The 19,715-nt window shown below is 38.2% G+C and overlaps 1 protein-coding gene across 2 annotated transcripts in view; it reads left to right on the forward strand.

Annotated features, from left to right (window-relative positions):
- Window positions 1-9,232: 9,232 nt before the first annotated feature.
- ERICH3 (glutamate rich 3) overlaps window positions 9,233-19,715 on the forward strand; it is a 106,732-nt gene continuing 96,249 nt past the window's right edge. Inside the window, exon 1 of one of the 2 annotated variants that reach the window (XM_016920837.4) lies at window positions 9,233-9,673. In XM_016920837.4, the coding sequence (XP_016776326.1) occupies window positions 9,651-9,673 (23 nt within the window). In that variant the 5' untranslated portion in view covers window positions 9,233-9,650. The remainder of the gene's footprint in view (window positions 9,674-19,715) is intronic. The other variant, XM_513496.8, reaches the window with a different exon arrangement.

The following is a 19,715-nucleotide window of genomic DNA, read 5'->3' on the forward strand; positions in this document are numbered from 1 at the left end:
TTACTTCCCTGTACCTCTCAGGACTACAGGGGACAACCTGGGTTATTAGGAGCTAAGCTGCAAAGAGATGGAGAAATGAAAATTTACACTTGTACTGGCCAAAATTTAAGATTTGGGATATAGTAGTGTTTAACAACTTTTTATAACTAATAAACTGTAACTTTTTATAGTAGTGTTTAACTTTTTATAACTAATGGGCCCTCGTGTAATTTTTTTGAACTACTATGAATGTAGTGTTTCGATAAAGATTACTTTTATGCAGGAAAAATAACAAATAATGTCTTCCTATGAGAAAGCCAAATGTACCACAATGAGATGACCCACTATAATTATTATAAAAAAGAAAAAAGCAATTTTTATTTGGCTTGGGCCATCTTGCCCTATGTAATTCTCATTCCTTCTAGGCTTGTGGAAATCCTGAGAATAGGTTGCAAACCCATATTATTACCTTAATAAACCCTTAGGTGTTGGTCACCCTAGGTTGAGAACGACTGAGCATGGCTTTAGCTGGAATTATGAAAGCAAAATCATTTAGTGATAAAGGTGCTTTGTCTGAAGAATATAATAATTTAAAATTCTAATTTATTTTCTTTTTATTTGTTTTTTAATGTTATGATGTTTGTCTTAATATTGTAAGTTCTCACTTATTTAATGACAGATTAGCTGCATTCTCTTAACAGAGGTAGCATGGGGAATAAAGCAAGAGCTTTGAATCAGAAGGATCTGATTCTTCCACCTACAAGCTGATACCTTCATCAATCTGTAAACCTCTCTGACGCGTAGTTTCATCATCTATAAAAAAGATCAAGAACACCTACTTTATAAGATTGGTGTGAGGATGAGAGATGATGTATGTACAGGGAAGATAGTGACTGGCACAGTGTAGGTGTCTAATAAAGTGTAGTTATCATCATGAAGATGGATAAATTACCATTTTTGAATGCTTGCTATATACCAGGCCCTCCTCATTTTCTGATTAGAAAATAGAGGCTTTGGGAAACTAGCTTTCTCGAAATCACATAGCTAATTTATGGCTGTATTCATCACCACAGGCCAGCTTTGCTGTGATAACCAGCAGCCCCCAGATCTGAATAGTTTTAATCAGCAAAGATTCATTTCTCATACATGTCATGTCCATCATGGGTTTGTGTGTGGCTCTGTGCCACATCATCCTCAGTGAGGAGGATAGGCTGAGGAAAGCACCAGCATCTGGAATGTTGCTGGTTACTGGGGCCAATACAAGAAAGATGAAGAATTCCGCGGGATCTCTTAAAAGATTCTACCCAGAAGTGACATGCGTCACTTTTCATATTTCATTGGCCAGAACAAATCACATAGCCATCCATGCCTAACATCAAAGAGGTGGAAACATACAAGCCTTCCCTATAACCCAAAGTGATAACATCTTTAAAGTGATTGAATTCTAATTCAAACCTAGATTGCTGGTTTGCATATGGACAAAATAGGGGAACTGGAACCTCTTACTTCTTCTTAAATCCATTTTTCATAACATGGCCTTTTTGGCACATCCGAAAAAAATTCTCAGAATTTACAATATCACAAGCATAACTACTCAACTCTTAAGTGCAAAGGTATAATGCCAAGAAAACTAGACGAGATTTGTGGGTTTTCTACTTTTTGTGATTATGCATAATGAAACTATGCACCTTCCTTGTCGACTTTGCCTCTTTCTTTTTCATTTATTTGCCTTTTAAGTGAGTAAAGTTGTATATTCCCCTCTCGACTTCCTTTCCCTACTTACAAAATATTTCTCCACATCATAGCACACTCCAGTGTTAACCACTTTGCTTTTTCCCCTTTGGCTTACAGCTTAAGAAATAGCCTTGTTTGCTTTGTATGAGTATGGAACACATTGGAACAATGAGCACCATAACATTTTGTGCTTCTGTTTCCAATGTTGCAGAACCTTGGCTCATCAGAGCATTTTTCTCACGTCCTGTCTGACTGACCGTTTAGCTCAGGGATAAAAGCTCCCTAGGGTGACAGGCTTGCACAGGTGCAGAGAATAAACCCTGTTGTCATGATTCTTCCTCCTCAACCAAAAGGTGGATTTTGATGTGGCCTTTAACTGAAAGAAAAACTTATTGAAAAAGAAGCCCAGAGGAACGAAGAAACCCCACAATTCTGATCTTGGGTCAGCTATGGGGATCATATTACAAACTGTCAATTTATCAAGGAATCCCCAGATTTTTCTTTTCAAGTGAATCTGCGGAGACTTAGGAGCATGGTTTTGCTATTTTAATATGCCTATTTATTAATTTATTTTTACTGCTTTGGGTTTTCCTGCAATTCACCAATGAATAATCCCTCTCTCCAAACTCCCACTCCAGAAATGTGTTTTTCTCTTTGTATTTTCTTTGATGTTTATTCCACAACTTCCATTGAGTTATTGTCTTTTATCATAACAAGAAATTCTCATTAGTTCTGAATTTGTTATCACTCCAACAGCAACAAAACTTTTTTTAACCTATGTGCCCTTAGGGAGGAAGTGTTGGCTAAGCAATTTACTAGTGAAAGCATGCTTGTCTGGAGAGTATTTAAGTCCTGTGAGTAAAATCCATGAACTCCTTTAAGGGTGCTTATTTCCATGAAACTAATATGGTCATTACCAAAAAGAATCTTTACCTATCAATATCTATGTCTTAAAGTCCCATCAGGTGGCGTTTCCTTAATCAAGTCTGAGTTACAACATGAATGTGTAAGTAATAAAGTTATGTTTATTCTTTTTTTAAAAGGTAGTATAGGTCACATGGTTTGTTCTATGAGCTTGAGTATCATCTACCTCTCAAATGAACAATCCTAGTCTTCTGTTCGAGATCATGAATCTACTTATAACCTAAGTTTAAGAATCATAATTTTCTTGTCTATACAATTTAATTCAAAGTTTGTGGAGAGGAACAGAATAAGGCAATTCAGCCAGCAGTTTATGATGCAGGAATACTTGAAGACCAGTGCTGCTATGCTTCCTTGGAAGAGCCAACTCAAAGTCGTTTAAACCAAATGAAGCTATAAAAATGTTTTGGAGATGGTGTCTCTTAAGGGTGAGAGGGCTTGGAGTATACTATTTACTCTGTCAGAAAACAGATGTGTGGTAATGAATGAAATTCCTGCTCTTCAGTTTTGTTTTTCACCAGCCACATTATTGAGTCACTGTGAGTGATGAGGGTTGGGAGAAGAACAGTTGGCACAATTGAGAACAGCTTTTATTTGAGATCAGTGACCCTGCATTTATTACCTTCTCTTTGTGAGGTTATGTCTTCTTACCTCTTGGATGTGGGAAGCAATACAGCAAAGTGTTTAAGAGTGCGGGTTCTAGAAACATAGACAACAGGATTTGAATCTCAGCTGTGCCACTTAGTAGCTGGTATTTAATCTATCTGAACCTCAGCTTCCTCATTTGTAAAACAGTGATAAAAATAAAACCTACCTTACAGGTGCAAAGATTCAATGAGTACCTGATATTTAGTAAATGGTCAATGGATATTTTCTGATCTTGGGCCAAGTGGAGCCTTAGTTCTGTGAATGCCAAGTATAATGTCTATTTCTAATGGCAAACAGTAGTGTCAGCCATCTGTAGCTGTTTCAGAAAAACTAGATCAAGTAAGCTAACCTATTCTTCTATTGGATCAGGCCATTGTGATGGCTCTACTAAGTTCCTCTCCCAAAATTCAATGCCTGTTGTTTAGAATGCATTTTTGGCTAATGGTGGACAATCACAGACATGCTGAGCTCCTTAATATCTCTCAAGTTCACTCGCACATGGGTGGCGCCAGAGCCAAAGAAATATCCTTTTATTACTCTTTTTATGTCACATTTTTCATGTCCTCTCCTCCAATTGGAGTGTCAAGGAAAACATGGATTACACTCTTTCTATCATCGTACAAGAAATACTTGTTAAATACTTTCTAAATCATGGTAATTTCATTGATACTGAAGGAAAGAGCAGAAATTTATGCTAGGGTTGGAGAAGAGTAGACATGAACACCAACAACACAGTGTGTGGTTAGGCGGCAAGAGTGACACAGACAATCCACAGTAGAAGAGGAGGCGACCTTGAAGCAGCAGCTTGACACACCTAAGCCCTGCTTGAATCCCATTTCCTTGATGAAGTTTTCTCTGCCTACCACTTCTCTTTCTTCTCTCCTTTCCTCAGTTCCAAATCACAGCCTCCATTCATGTTCAGATTACAGAAGCAAGGGCAGGGTCTACAGAGACTAGTTGAGTCCACCCTCATCTGGAGAGGCTTTGATGGGGAGTCTTGGCTTGGGGAAGACTTGCCTCTTTTCCCCAACTTCCATCTCCCCAGCCAACTCTTACATATCTTTTTAGGGTCATCTTAAGCCCTGACTCTTCTGTGAGTTCTTCCTGAATTCTCTAGAGAAACATTTTGGGGTGGGGTGGGGAATGTATTTATCAGAAATATAATTATTGGAAAAAATGTAAAAATAAATGTCCCTTATTCTCCTTGGAGGTCTCTTAGTAGTTATTTCTCTCCAATGGTCTTTATGTTTCTCTCTTCATCTTTTCATCTTGTCCAGTCTCTTCCCTCTCCTCGTATAGCATCTCTGGGACAGAATGGTGAGAAATAATCAGGGTCTCAAGGATGGAAGAAATAATAATGTGGTAATTGTGGAGTGATGTTTGGCATCAGAGACAGTGGGTACATAGCTGGACCTGTTGTGGGGTGAGGGGGCAGGAACATTAGTTAGAAGACACCTTACACACATTTGCATCATAGCATTAGGCTTTTTGCTTTGTCATTCTTTGCACGTCATTTTACCCAATAGACTTCAAATTTGAGGGAAGACAGGAGTTCTGTTCATCTCTGAGACCACAGGCTTAGAAAATGTCATTGATTTCCCATGGCCACTAAATAAGTCAGTTGACTGTCCCTATTCCAACTGATCAGTTTGCAGATTTGATGCAACTGAAACATAGGGATAGAAAGATCTGGAGACAGCTTGCCTATCCATGTCATTCAGAACTCTAAATTAGGGATGCACATTTGAGTTAGTCACTCTATTCATTGAATATGCCTGCTTAGCCTTTCCTAGGTCTAATGCCATGCCTCACTAAGTGGATCACTGGAATTAAGCTTATTGTCTTAGTCTGCATATGCTGCTATAACAGAATATTAGAGACTGGATAATTTATAAAAAATAGAAATTCATTTCTCACTGTTCTAGAGGCTGGGAGTCCAAGATCAAAGTACAGGAAGGTTTGGTGTCTGGTGAGGGCTGCTCTCTGCTTCCAAGATGGCACTGGGTTGTTGTGTCCTCTGGAGAGGGGGAAAACTGGGTCTCACAAGCTAAAATGGACAGAAGGCAGTGAACCCACTCTCTCAAGCCCTTTTATAAAGGCCTTATTCCCATCCATGAGGTTTTACTCTCAGGTCTTAATCATGTCCTAAAGACTCACCTGTTAATACTATCTCATTGGTGATTAAATATCAACACATGAATTTTGGGGGACATTCAGAAAATAGAAAACAACTTCAGAGCAGTGCACCCCTTATTATCAAAGGTTGGAAGTTAAATTTTGTACATTGGCACTTCATTCTTCAGCCTCTCAATGCGATAGTTTTGAGCAACCCAAGCTAACATTGGGGGATGTAAGGTATTAGGAAACTTGTAAATTTAACCTCTGCACAATGGAGCATGTCCTGATGAAATGCTTACCTTATTCGCCTCCCACTGAGGTTTTATATAATGCTGATAAAGAAAGTAGCCCTGGATCACATCAAATCATCATGCTTTAAGGTCCTGACACTCATGGACTGAGATGGGAGTGGTAGCCTTGAAGATCTCCAAAAAGCCTTTGGGATTACATCTGGGGAGAAAGTCTTGGTAACCTGAACTCTGTCTTTCAGGAGAATAATAAACACATGGAAAACTTATTTCTTCAATCTATTCATTAATTTCTTCATTTGCCTATTTATTCAGCACCCCTCTGTGAGAGGCACAGAGCATTTGGTACTGGGAATACAAAGGTGTGGTCCTTGTTCTCAAAGTCCGTGAGGGTAAGTTACGTCTCCAATTGTGGTGATAAGTTAGGCCAGAGGTCAGCAAACTTCTTCTGTAACGGGAAAGATAGCAAGCATTTTAGGTTTCATGGGCCATAAAATCACTCTTGCAACTACTCAACTCTGCCATTGTTACATGAAAGCATAGGTCATTTGTAAAAAAAAAAAAAAAAAAAATACGGGTGTGAGCATATTCTAATAAATATTTGTGGACATCAAAATGTGAATTTCATATAATTTTCGTGTATCATATAATATTATTCTTCTTTTGATTTTTTCCCAAGCATTTAAAACTGTAGCAGCCATTCTTAGTTTATAGGCTGTACAGAAACAGGCAGTGAATCAGATGTAGTTGGCAAACCATACATTGCCTACCTCTGATCTAAGACTTGGTCACTGCTATGGTTTGAATTCGTCCTCCAAACTTCCTTTGTTGGAAACTTAATCTCCAAATTCATATGTTGATAGTATTTGGAGGTGGTGCCTTTGGGAGGTAATTAGGACTAGATAAAGTTATTAAAGTGGAGTCCCCAGTGATGACTCTGGTGGCTTTATAAGAAGAGGAGAGACCTGAGCTGACATGTTCTTGCCCTCTCATCGTGTGATGCTCTCCGCAATGTTATCATGCAGCAAGAAAGCCCCCACCAGATGTGGCCTCTTAACATCAGACTTCACAGCCTCCAGAACTGTAAGAAATAAATTTCTTTGTAAATCACCTTATCTGTGGTATTCTGTTATAGCAACAGAAAACAAATAAGACCGTCACTGATAGTTTAGATCTGTGATTCCTAAGTCCAGCTGCTGCTCGCCTTAAATGAAGATCCAATCAACACTGTAGGTGTAATTCTTATCTCCCCGTTGCCCTTCTACTTCTCTCAATCTCCTGACCCTGACTCTCACTCCACAGGTCTTTCTATAAAACTGAAATCTTTGTATAAATTTATGATACTTCTGGGGACATCTGGGGACTTTTTTTTTCCTATGAGAAAATGAAAAGGACTCCAGTGACTATTTGGTCTTGAAAAGTTTAATTTAGTTTTTTTCTTTATTCCCTTTCCCTATCTCCATTCTGGAAATTAACATAAAAACTCATTCTGGCTAAATTCCCAATACATTTTCACAGTGAGCATTTTCTGAAGTGAAAATTAGTAGCTTCCTTGCAGTTTTCATCAGGAATGTGAAATTATGGAGCTCACAGGGGTGGAGAACTCAAACCCCATTTATGAATTAATACATGCTGTTGAGGGTACCTCACGGTCTGCAGAGTGCTGGCGAATCTTTTCTACAGAATCCTGAGTATCTAAATAGTATATTTTAATTTCCCTTCTCATTGAACCAGTGAGAAAATACCATTTTCTATTTGCAAAAATGAATGTTGTAACAACTAGTACCTATATAAGATTACATTATTTACACCATCCTTAGGGATTGGCAGCACCTGGGGCAAGTTACAGTGTATCTTTCTAGTTCCTCCTCCTCCTTCCCCAGTCCCGATTTTTATCCAGGTGAAATCTAGTTACAGTGAGCATTAAGGGCAACCTCAAATGGAAACCAGTGTTAGTGGGGATAGACATACGGTAGGGGACACGGGGAGATGACCTCTGCCTTAGTCTAGCTCTGGCCAGTTGGGCTCTGAAGCAGCCTTGAATCCTTCAGTCTCAGGACCTAAGCTATTGGGCTAGCATCATTTTTTTTTTTTTTTCTTGGAATGGCTCCGGTCACTCAGGTCCAAAACCTGTAATGGTATAGAATATCTGGCTTCTCTGGCAATTTATAGGGGCCACGGAAAAGTAAATCAACTTGTAATTGTTAAAGGCATTTGTAGGCTGAAATCAGATAGATCTGGATTTGAATCCTAGTTTTTCCCATTGGAAGCCACTGTAGATGTCAGAAAAAATAACTAATTTCTTTATGTATTAGTTTTGATAGCTATGAAATGGAGAAAAAAACCTGTCTCATAAAATGAAGATGAGGATTAAATGAGATAGTAAATGCTCAATAAAAGGCTGAGGAGAGCATTTAGTAACAACTCGTTACAAATGCTACCACTCAAGAGTTTCTTTTTTTCCCTTCACTCATGCTGCAAACATTTATTAAACTGTTGCTTCCTTCTGAATATATAGAAAAATGGAATAGATGTACAAAATGAAATGGAGGAGCTTGCATTTGAGTAGAAAAGGCAGCATCTACTTCAGCAAGTGTTATACAGGGGGTAAGCACAAAACAGGCATATCCCAGCCGAGTGGCCCCCAGAGGCCAGAGTCATTAGCACACCTGAGGATATCAAAGAGGAAGTGTTTAAGCTAAGTGTTACAGGATGAATAGAAGTTTTCCAAGTAGTCAAGGGTGAAAGTATGTTTCCACTAGAGATATAGTGCAAGAGTTTGGTTTTGCTAGAGTTTAAGGTAGTGGAGAAAGTGGTCACACAGGCTCGGGAAAGACGCTGAGGCCAGGTGATGAGGGCCCCTGAATGTCACACTAAGGAGTTTGAACTCTGTCATACTCAGTGGGCCTTTACCACGTGAGGAAAAGCAGAATGACATTAATGAGGTGATGCTCTTCCCAGCTCTAAATGTGGCTGACCCAGAATAGAGACCCTGGAAAGCTCAGTCACCACTGATGCATCCAACCCTTCACTTATACATGAGGAACCTGAGGCCAGAGATCAAGTCACTCTGCAAAACACCTGACCAAGCATGAACAAAACAAGAATAGGTTATCTAAGTCTAGTGCTTAAACTTCCTCCACATTCAGATCCTCATTTAAATCCAGGCTGCTTCATCTAAGCCCTGCATTCCATGTACTGGATTCCAATATAAGTACTGTTTCTGGGTGCTTTACTGAATAACTGCGTCTCCCCCATCTTCTGAAAGCCAGCACTGTCAGCCCTGCCCACTGGAAGTGGGGACCTCAGCTAGGAAGAAGGATAGGGGTTTTCCAAGGAGAAAATGAGTCGATTGTAATGCCTTACAGATGCAGAAACAAATTCAAAACCAAAAACAGATTGAGAGACGTCCTTCTTTCCCTCGAATTTGCAGTCGCTGTTTTAGCACTGGAAACCACCGCATCACTCAGTAGCTGCTCCCTGCTCTTATTACCCTCAGCCGCTACCCAGTCCTTCCTTCCCCAGGGCCTAGCAGGAAGCACGCCAGCCAAAATGTGTGGGTGTGCCTGTGTGTGTGCACGAGTGTGTTTGTGTTTTCATATTACAGATACCTGGGGAACTCGCGCCCTAGAGCAACAGAGCAGGGGCTTGCTTGGGTCTCCTCCCTATCAGGGCCCAGAAAAAGGGGTAGAAGCTGGCTTCACTACCAGCTTCCGCAGGCTCGGTTCCAGTAGCGCCTCCGCTTCTCCAGACCCTGGGCGCTTGCCTCTCTCCTCCCTTAGCAACAGGGAAGCTGTGGATACCAACGGAGGGTGGGAGCCCGGGAGGCTGCGGGTAGCCCGGGCGCCCAGGGGCGGCGGCGGCCCAGCCCAGGTGCCCGCGCACAGGGGACCTCGGTGCGGAGCCACCCCTCGAGCGCGACTGTCGCAGCGCCAGCGCGCACGGGGCCCCACGCACCCACCCTCCGCACCTGCCGCGGGGTCCAAAAGGGATCCTGCAAAAATGAGCCATTCTCACCCCGCTGGGTAAGTGACAACTGGAGCTTTTCCACGCTGTGGCAGGTGGCGGCTTCAGCCAGCTGCCCCTCCTCCTCCCTACTGCTGCGGAGGGAAGGGGCGAGAGGGGAGCGAGGGGGAGGGCTGGGGAGAGGAAAATATATACGAATTCTGGGTTGCAGCGAGGATGGCAGAAATCCCAGGCATCATGTCTCCTCCCTCCCCTTCTTCGTTTCTTTCACCCACGTTCGCCCCTTTTGAAATTTTCACCCTGGAAGAATTAAAAAATGGAAGTGAAAAACGCATACATTAAGCAAGGACCTTCGCTGGGATCAAGAAGATCCTGTGGTGTGGAACATGTGTGTTTAGATGCAAAAGAAGAGGTTACCAAAATAAGTATTCGTTTGGAGATTTGAGAATGAGAGATGCATTCTCACCTTAGCTTACATATAAGCGAGGTGTGAGTTCATTCAGTATTGAAAGATGTTTCATTGGGAAAAGGGGGTATTATTTCAGGGATTTTTTTCTGCCCAATCTCAAAAGGACCATAAGGGTCTTTAAAAAGTATTTTAATAAAGGAAGGTTATATGGCACAGGAAAAGAGAGGGAGGAGTTGTGTGCCTGTGTATTTACTCATGATCTTCAGTTGCTTTAGGTAGGTGAACCCCTTAGATAACCTATTTTGGCAATTTTCAATGTATTCTAGAAAGAACACCGTCATTATTGGCTGTTGCAAAAAAAAAGTTTCTTTTTTTTATTGGAAGGGAGAATATCCAATTTCCTCCTGAATTAAACAATGTAATGCATATTAGACGATTTTTTATTATGATACATCTAGTAAGAAGATAAATATCCTAGTCAATCTTGCAATTAAATTGAAGGCACTTTCCTTTTTAATTGCATTTATTGCACATTTTTAGGAGCAGCAAATTAGCAGAGGACAACATATTTGAGATCATTTGGAGTTTGTGATGTTTGAAGTACCACATTAGTCGTTGTGTTGGAACTTATACCCAAACTTCAAGATTTTACTTTTTAATGAATTCTCTGAGTGTAATGGCGTAAATGAAAATGTTTGAAAAAACTAAAGCCATATAAGGTGCCACGTTGGAAATCAGTTTCAGAACTTTTAGAAAAGTGATATAGCTATGATTACATAAACTTTTTGTTTTATCTCAAGTTGAATTTAATTTAGGTACTTTTTAACATTTTGATGCTGAACTCCTGTGCAATTTTTAGTTATCTGTGGGTCATGTAAGATGCTACGTAAGATGCAAATAGCGCTATTTTTCAGCAGCTGATGTTTGCAGTATGTTTGCATTTGGGAAAATAAATATGTCAGTCATGGTTGTCTTCCTATGTTTTTCAAGTTTTTGGCTAGTTAGAATCTGATTAGACCATTTAATAATCTATTTTAAAATGTGAGAAAAATGTAGCTATTTATTAAACTGTGCATGATTAAGATTTCAGAAACTGAAGTCAAATTTTTCTGAAGTTCCATTAGTTCCAAGCCTATGGGGAAAAGGGAAATTTGTGATTTAATGCAAGAGTATGTTTCATGGTACTCTTCAGGAAAGGTGTTAAGATGGCAACAAATACTTTGCACTTAAATGGTAAGCTCCGGAAAAGTAGGCACCATATTGTATTAATTTCTCGGCTCCCTTTACTTAGGACAGTGTTCAGAACAAAATAAAACTCAACAAGTGTGTGTTGAATAAATGGTATTGCCGGATGGTCCATCCAATCTAGAGATGCATGTATTCGGAAATGAAAATTGTGTTAGAACTAAATATTTATTATGTGCATACGATGTGCCAGGCTCCATTCTGTGTTTTATATGAACTACCTTATTAAATCTTCCCACTCATGCTGGTTTTTAGTCACCCTCATTTTTACAGATAAGGAATTTGAGGACTTATTGGGGGAACCCGCCCCCAATATTTCAACATAGATTCTTTATATTTTCCATGAGTGTCAGCCAGCTGAGAAATAAAGAGAGACAGTATAAAGAGAGGAATTTTACAGCTGGGCCACCAGGGTGACATCACATATTGGTAGGACTGTGATGCCCACCTGAGTCTCAAACCAGCAAGTTTTTTATTAAGGGTTTCAAAAGGGAAGGGGGTGTAATAACAGACAGTAGGTACAAAGATCATATGCTTCAAAGGGCAAAAAGCAGAACAAAGATCACATGCTTCTGAGGGAACAGGACAAAGGGCAAAAGCAGAACTACTGATAAGGGTCCAACAAAGATCACAAGGCAAAGGGCAAAAGCAGACCTACTGATAAGGGTCCAACAAAGATCACAAGGCCAAGGGCAAAAGCAGAACTACTAATAAAGGTCCAACAAAGATCACAAGGCAAAGGGCAAAAGCAGAACTACTGATAAGGGTCTATGTTCAGTGGTGCACATATTGTCTTGATAAACGTCTTAAACAACAGAAAACAGGGTTCGAGAGCAGAGAAACGGTCTGACCACAAATTTACCAGGGTGGAGTTTTTCCCCACCCTAGTAAGCCTGAGGGTACTGCAGGAGACCAGGGCGTATATCAGTCCTTATCTCAACCACATAAGACAGACACTCCCAGAGCAGCTGTTTATAGACCTCCTCCCACGAATGCATTCCTTTCCCAGGGTATTAATATTAATATTCCTTGCTAGGAAAAGAATTTAGCAATCTCTCTCCTACTTGCATGTCCATTTATAGGCTCTCTACAAGAAGAAAAATATGGCTTTTTGCCCAACCCCACAAGCAGTCAGACCTTATGGTTGTCTTCCCTTGTTCCCTAAAAATCGCTGTTATTCTGTTCTTTTTCAAGGTGCACTGATTTCATATTGTTCAAACACACATGTTTTACATCAATTTGTATAGTTAACAAAATTATCACAGTGGTCCTGACGTGATGTACATCCTCAGCTTATGAAGATAACAGGATTAAGAGATTAAAGTAAAGACAGGCATAAGAAATTATAAAAGTATTATTTGGGAACTGATAAATGTTCACAAAATCGTCACAATTTATGTTCCTCTGCTGTGGCTCCAGCCAGTCCCTCTGTTCGGGGTCCCTGACTTCCTGCAACAAGGACTGAGAAGTTTCTAGAGGTAGCATTGCTAGGAAGGGTAAGGGCTGGAATATAAAGCCAGACAATATAGTATCAGAGTCATTTCTCTTCACCATCACACTATGTTGCCTCAGATGGTCAACAACTGAGATGTGCAGGAGCCTAAATATATAAAAAATTGTTTCTGGATCAGACCAACATCTGATAGAGGATGGCTGTATGTAAGTATCTAGTATTTTGATAGATGATTAGAGGCTAATTTTGTAATAGTGTGTGTGTATACATTTTTTGGTTGTAATTTATCAAAAGTAAATGAAAACAATAAGCACAAATACAACAAATCTAAATGTCTTAAAATTCACCCAAGAACAAAATTATTTGAATTGCTAAAGTTTTTCCTCAAATAAAAGTAGTGACTTTTTCTTGCTTATGTTACCATTTGGAAATAATAAAAGTTTCAGTAGCAAATAAAAGGTTTCATTAAAGCTGAGAAGGCTTTTCTATCATTACTGAAGCAGTTTGTACTTATTACATTTTAAGGGTAAAATGGTAACAAAGTGCAGTTATACACTAAAACAAAAATTTTAAATCCCTCAAATGCCACCAATCAATAAATGATGTCCTGATTCCTTCTCTTAGTGCTTCCTTTGATTTCCATTGCTTACTTAATTACAGCATGAAGCACTTGATGTAAAAATTGGAAAGGGCCTGTGCCGGCTTTGTTCAGATAGAGTTAGGAGTAAATAAAAATGATTTTTAAAACTTCTGCCAAAGATAATAGAGATTTTGAATCTGAGCTGCATCATAATTTGGTAGAAGTCAACTATAAAATACCATTTCCAGCATTGCTATCTTGAATGAAATTGTTTTAGAGTGGAAAATTACAATTGATTGTCCTTCTAGTTTGCTAAATCTCACTCATGTTGCTATTTATGTGTGTGTTTGTGGGTTGTGCATGAGTTCTAGAGGTGGAATGGTGATTTTATATCCCTCAGTCATGCATAAGGCTAAAATGATATGTCTCTTCTGGCTCAAGTTGGCTTTCTGTGTGAAAGATACACTTGGCTGTAAATAGAGATAGTTGCACTCATCTGTAAATTTTCTTTGAGGAAGGAAGAATGAGAAGCATTATAGCTCATGACAAGAAAAAAATGCAGAAGACATATGTTTTGAAAGACTTTTCAAAGGTTTAGAAGCATTTTTTGTTAGTTTAGGCTTATTAGTTTATACCCTTTTAATGTAAAGAAGTGTTTCTGTAATGACAGAGTACACTGAAGCATGGTAAAGAAAGAATTAATACATCCTTCGTACTCCCTGATAACGCAGTAGTTTTTCATCGAAGGCAGATTAAAAACTACCGTTAGATCAAGCTGTCAATTTTACATAGTATGTGTATCCAGGAGAGACAGCAATGATAAACCCACCACATTATTTCCTAAAGAAAGGTCCATTGCATTCTTAAGTAGCATACGTTTCTTGCCTTCCGAGTTAGCAAACTGGGATGTACTTTGGATAGCTACAGTAACATTCTAGTGTGTTTGTTACCCACTCGCACCACCAAAATTATCTCTTTCACACAGAATTTCAGACTTTAAGTCATTAAATATTTAAATTAAACTTTGGTAGTTTCTATTCACCCTCCTGTTAAATATTAACAAATTAAGGAGTAAATTGATTGTGCTTAAATGAGTTGAATTGCACAGGCTTATTTCTTGTGGCTTCCACTGTAAAGCATTTCATGTTATAGATTCTGCTCTTTTAAATATATATATATATATGTCTTTTCGTCTCTTACTCCTTTAACAAACATGTTCATGTAAGTAGATGGGAATGGAAAGGGGTTTGTTATGGCAATATCATTTAATTCTTTGAATTCCTTCAGAGTTATAAGCCAAAAATCACATAGTGATCACACACAAAAAATGTTTTTGATGATCTTTCAAATGACAGCTCAATTAGGTCCTTCTTCAACTATATTGAAATCTAAGCATTGGAAACTACAGTGTTTGACTTGCAATTAGATTTGTTGCCCAGTCATGAAAGTCATTTGTTGTATTAATACCTGTGCAATACTTCAAATTGTCTGTTTCTCAGATGTTTTTCTAAGCTCAAAGCACTACCTAATAAGACCACCAGATGAAGAGAGATGTGTCCTTCTGCTGGAAAATTCAAAGATAATTATAAAAAAGTAGGTGGAAATCAACATGACTGGAAGTGCATTTTTCAGGAAGATCAATTTTAAGGGAGTACAAAGCAAACTTGAGCAATAGAAATTGATTCCCTTAAAACAATTGTATTGGCCTTTTCTTACACTGCTATAAAGATACTTCCTGACACTGGGTAATTTATAAAGAAAAAAGGTTTAATTGACTTATAGTTCTGCATGGCTGGAGAGGTCTCAAGAAACTTACAATCATGGTGGAAGGTGAAGGGGAAGCAAGGAACGTCTTACATTGCGGCAGGAGAGAAAGCAAGTGAAAGGGAAGTGCCACACTTTTAAACCATCAGATCTCATGAGAATTCCCTCACTGTCACAAGAACAGCGTGGGGGAAAGTGCTTCCATAATCCAATCACCTCCTACCAGGTCCCTCCCTCAACATGTGGGGATTAAAATTGGAGATGAGATTTGGGTGGGGACACAGAGCCAAACTATATCAACTATCCTTATCCAAGTTCCCCCAGGAAAGTCTTTGGGTTTCTCTCAGTCTCTGCTGAGAAAAAGCATCTCTAACTAGGAGGATAGGTGGAGATGTGCCTAACTTATTTTGATTATTAATAAATCCATGCTAGGTTTTCAGGGAGATGGGAAAATAAAACTTCTGATTCAATTCTGAATTTAAAAATCAGCCCCAAATATTCAGAACCTGAGGTAAAGTTTAATTATTTTTGAGATTTTTAATTTCTAGAGCTATCACTTTCAATTAAAACTTTAGCCACTGAAGGTAGTACTGAAATAATCTTCTAACCTTTAGTTATTCATTTTGGTACAGACCAAGAGAAGCGGTGTGCAGACTGAATTATTGGAATTTCCCCTGCTATGGCTTACTCGCTTCCCCACACAAATAGTTGAGAATAGTGTATGTTATGGAATGACTCCATACATGTCAATCAGTTTAAATAAATCTGTCAAATTAGATGAGGATAAAATTTGCAAAAACAAAAAATCTAAGATTAAACATTCATATTGGTTTGTAAGTGTGTTTGTCACCTTTTTCTAAACTGGAAATCCTAAATGATATATTATGTGTATGATTCATATAAAAAAAAGATAGAGGAAAATCAGCTGAGTCATAGACAAAATAAAGACCTTGGCATCACAAAAAAATAGTGAACAGATATATATTTATGCTTTTAATTAAAAAAATTTAAGGTAAACATATTCATATACAGTTATTTCATTAATTTTACTTTCTGTTTAACTGACCAGCTACTAATCCTGATTATATTGAATAGGAAGACTTGTGCAGTGCCCTACTTGTACAATGTCTACATACTCAAGGGAGAATTATTTGAATCTGTAGGCACTGCATTTTGATGTTTCCTTTGTTTATTTCTTTGGCTTAGATCCATGGTTCTAAAACTTCAGCATACAAAAATTGCTGAATAGTACATTGAACACACAATCATGTGTTTTGCACTTCATGGGTTAAATAAGTGATTTTCAAGGATAGATTTTTTTTTTTAACCAAGTAGTATATTTGCATCTTGTGCTAACTAAAAAGTTGACCCAAACATAAGATAGGATTTACTATACCTCTGGGTTCCAGCACAGCAGAAGTCATTTGGTTCTTTCACTGGCCAGAAGCTCTAAAATCACTCTCTTCTTACACAAGTCCCAGTAAAGAAACACATCCTTCATTGACAACATCATTGCTGCAAATTGTCATATCAGGAAATATACTCGGATTAAAGTAATTCACCTGAGAGCTTGCCTTTTTGGATTAATGTTTTTCTGGAGGAAAGAGAAAAAGATGTGACAAGTTGAATAGTGCAGCTTGAAAAATCATACCTTACTGAGACTCTTTCAGTATTAGGATTAAAAATTTTTTTGACAATTGTAAAATCATTGCTTCCACAGTGAGCCACAAGAAGCATACTTTAAAAGTGAAGAACATTGAAGAGTGTAGATATATAGATTTCATATAGATCTGGATTCTTTAATAATTTCTTATTCTCTTGTGGGTCTACTCGATCTTGCTGTCTTTATCCCCTTGTCTCTTTTGTATGGTTAACTTTTTTGGTCGATGAGCAGGTTACTGTGAAGTGCAGTTTTTTCTGACAGTGAAAGCATGGTTTCCCCATGCTCTGGGGACTTTCTTAGAGATCCTCATTATCCTCTTCTCTTTCTTCTGAGCTATCTACATGAATGTTCTGGGATGTAGAAGGTATCTATGCCCTTTTTTGATGGTCATCAATGATCTTTTTCTGTTTGCCAGCACAGATAATTCAGAATCAAGTTATGGTATTTTGGGTTTTTATGTACTCAGAAAAGATGTCCCTTATTTCTTCTGTCTAAATCCATGATATATACTTAGGTTGGTCACCTTTCTGGTTATTTCTGTGTCATGGACTTCATTGTGCCACCCTCCCTTCTGTCTGCCTCCCCCTCCCACTGTAATTTATATGTTGAAGTCCTAACCCTCAGTTCCTCAGAATGTGACTGTATTGGAGACGGGGTCTTTAAAGAGGTAATTAAGGTTAAATCAGGCTAATATCTGGACCCTAATCTGATGTGACTGGTGTCTTCATAAGAAGAGATTAGGACAAAGACATGCTCACAAACATGGCCATCTGCAAACCAAAAAGAGAGACCTGAAACAGACTCTTCTCTCATGGCTCTCAGAAGAAACCAACCCTACTGACACCTTGATGTCAGATTTCTAGAACCATGAGAAAATAAATTTTTGTTGTTTGAGCTACCTGATGCCTTGTTATCGCAGCCCTACCAAACTAACGCAACCTGTTTGTAGCTGTTGATGCTCTTCATTACTTGGCTCTGCAAAGGCTGAAAGTGGTTTTTATGAGAAATGCAGAATCATTTAAAATAAATGATTGATTGATTGATAACATATGGGGGTCATGGGGGTCTTAGTCAATTTGGTCTGTTAAAATAGAATACCATAGACTGGGTGGCTTATAAACAATAGAATTTTATTTCTCACAGCTCTGGAGGTTGGGGAGCCCAAGAGACATTTGCAGGGTCTGGTGAGGGCCTGCTCTCTGGTTCACAGATGGCCGTTTTTCTTTTTTTTTTTGAGACGGAGTCTTGCTCTGTCGCCCAGGCTGCAGATGGCCATCTTCTTGCTGGGCCCTCACATGGCAGAAGGGGTGAGAGAGCTTTCTGAGGTCTCTTTTTTAAGACACTAATTCCATTCATGAGGGTTTTTACCTTCACCTAATCAACTCCTAAAGAACCCATCTCCTAATACAATAACATTGTGGGTTAAGATTTCAACATATGAATTTTGGGGTGATACAGACGTTAAGTCTATAACATGGAGAATGGAGATTTGAAGCCAAAAGTTCAAAAGGGAGATAAAAGTCAAAGCTAACAAAAAATATAAGTAAAGACTTAGTGGGGAGAAATAATTAAGATAATAAATCAATGATCTCTACAGGTAAGTGTTGAACTGTTAAGTCTGATTAGTAATCTAATTACTTCCTACCTCTCAGTGCCTGATGCTGGTTGGAACAGAAAATTCAACATTTTAAGCTGATGATCCATTTTTATGCGACTGTTATTATTTTTCTATAATAGTCATAAACATTTACAAATTAATGAAAATTCTTAGGGCAAAATATTGAAGCAAGGAAAGAAACAGCAGGGAACTAAACAGACAATATAAATTGCACATAGTAGTTATGAAACAGCATTAAAAGCTAAGGATTTTAAATTGAATTGAATCATAGTGTTTTATAGTAGCAGTTAATTTGGCATTCTCTATATGCCATGGATTGTAATATTTTATATTTGTGAATATTATTTGGCTCTCATACAAAGAAGCTGTTTCTCTTCATTGCTTGCTCCAAGATATTTGCCATAATATTGTTTCTGTTGTTTAGACTGAAATAAAATAATCTGCTGTAAATTAGAATAATAGAGTTAGAAGGAACTTCAACTTTCTGGGTACTAGGGATACAAGTGTTTTTTTTTTTTTAATCTTCCTTTTTGTATTTATCTGTATTTTGAAAATTTTTTACTTTGAGCAGAAAAATACCATGAGGAAAATCAAAATCATTTGAACTTCTACATCCATAAATAATTATAGTTTCCATTTTTATTATATTCCTATTTATTGTTCAAGTAGATTATTCTGTTTTTAAAACTATACTGATAAAGCTATACTACTTAAAAAGCTGCTTCTAAGACTATTTTGTCTTTAAAGTTATACCAACAAGTACCACACAGATACTTTCCTTGTAGCATTTGAATAGTTTTTATATCTCCCATGTAAATTGCAAACTCCATAGGGTGGAGACCATACCTGTCTACATCTTTGGGTTCTCATTGTATCCCAGGACTATGCCCCAAACTTAGCTCAATAATTCCTACCATATGTCTCTGACTTTAGTGACCTTAGGAATACATTCAGCTGAAAGTAACAGAAAGCCAAACTCCTAGTGGCTTAAATAATAATAACAGTTATTATTTATTTTACGAGTAGTCCTACAGGTAGGTGATTATATTTTTTAGTAATATCAGGACTTGGGGCAACATTTTTTTATTTTTTTCTGTGTTAGCAAGATGACTGCCCTAGATTCAGGCATTATATTCTTATCAAACCACTCCAAACCAAAAGGAAACAGATGGGTAAGAAGAAGACTTCTTTTTTTTTTTTTTTAACAAAAATCAGGAAGGACACCATTTTTAGAACCCTTCCATTAGACTTTCCTTTATATCTCATGGACCATAACTGCAGCAATGGACATGCCTTGCTATAGGAGAGAGTAGGAAAGGGTGTATTTGACTTTCTAACTTCTTCTATGAGAGATAGGCAAGGAAGACAA

The sequence above is a fragment of the Pan troglodytes genome, chromosome 1 (genome assembly GCF_028858775.2).
Source record: "Pan troglodytes isolate AG18354 chromosome 1, NHGRI_mPanTro3-v2.0_pri, whole genome shotgun sequence".
NCBI lineage: Eukaryota > Metazoa > Chordata > Mammalia > Primates > Hominidae > Pan > Pan troglodytes.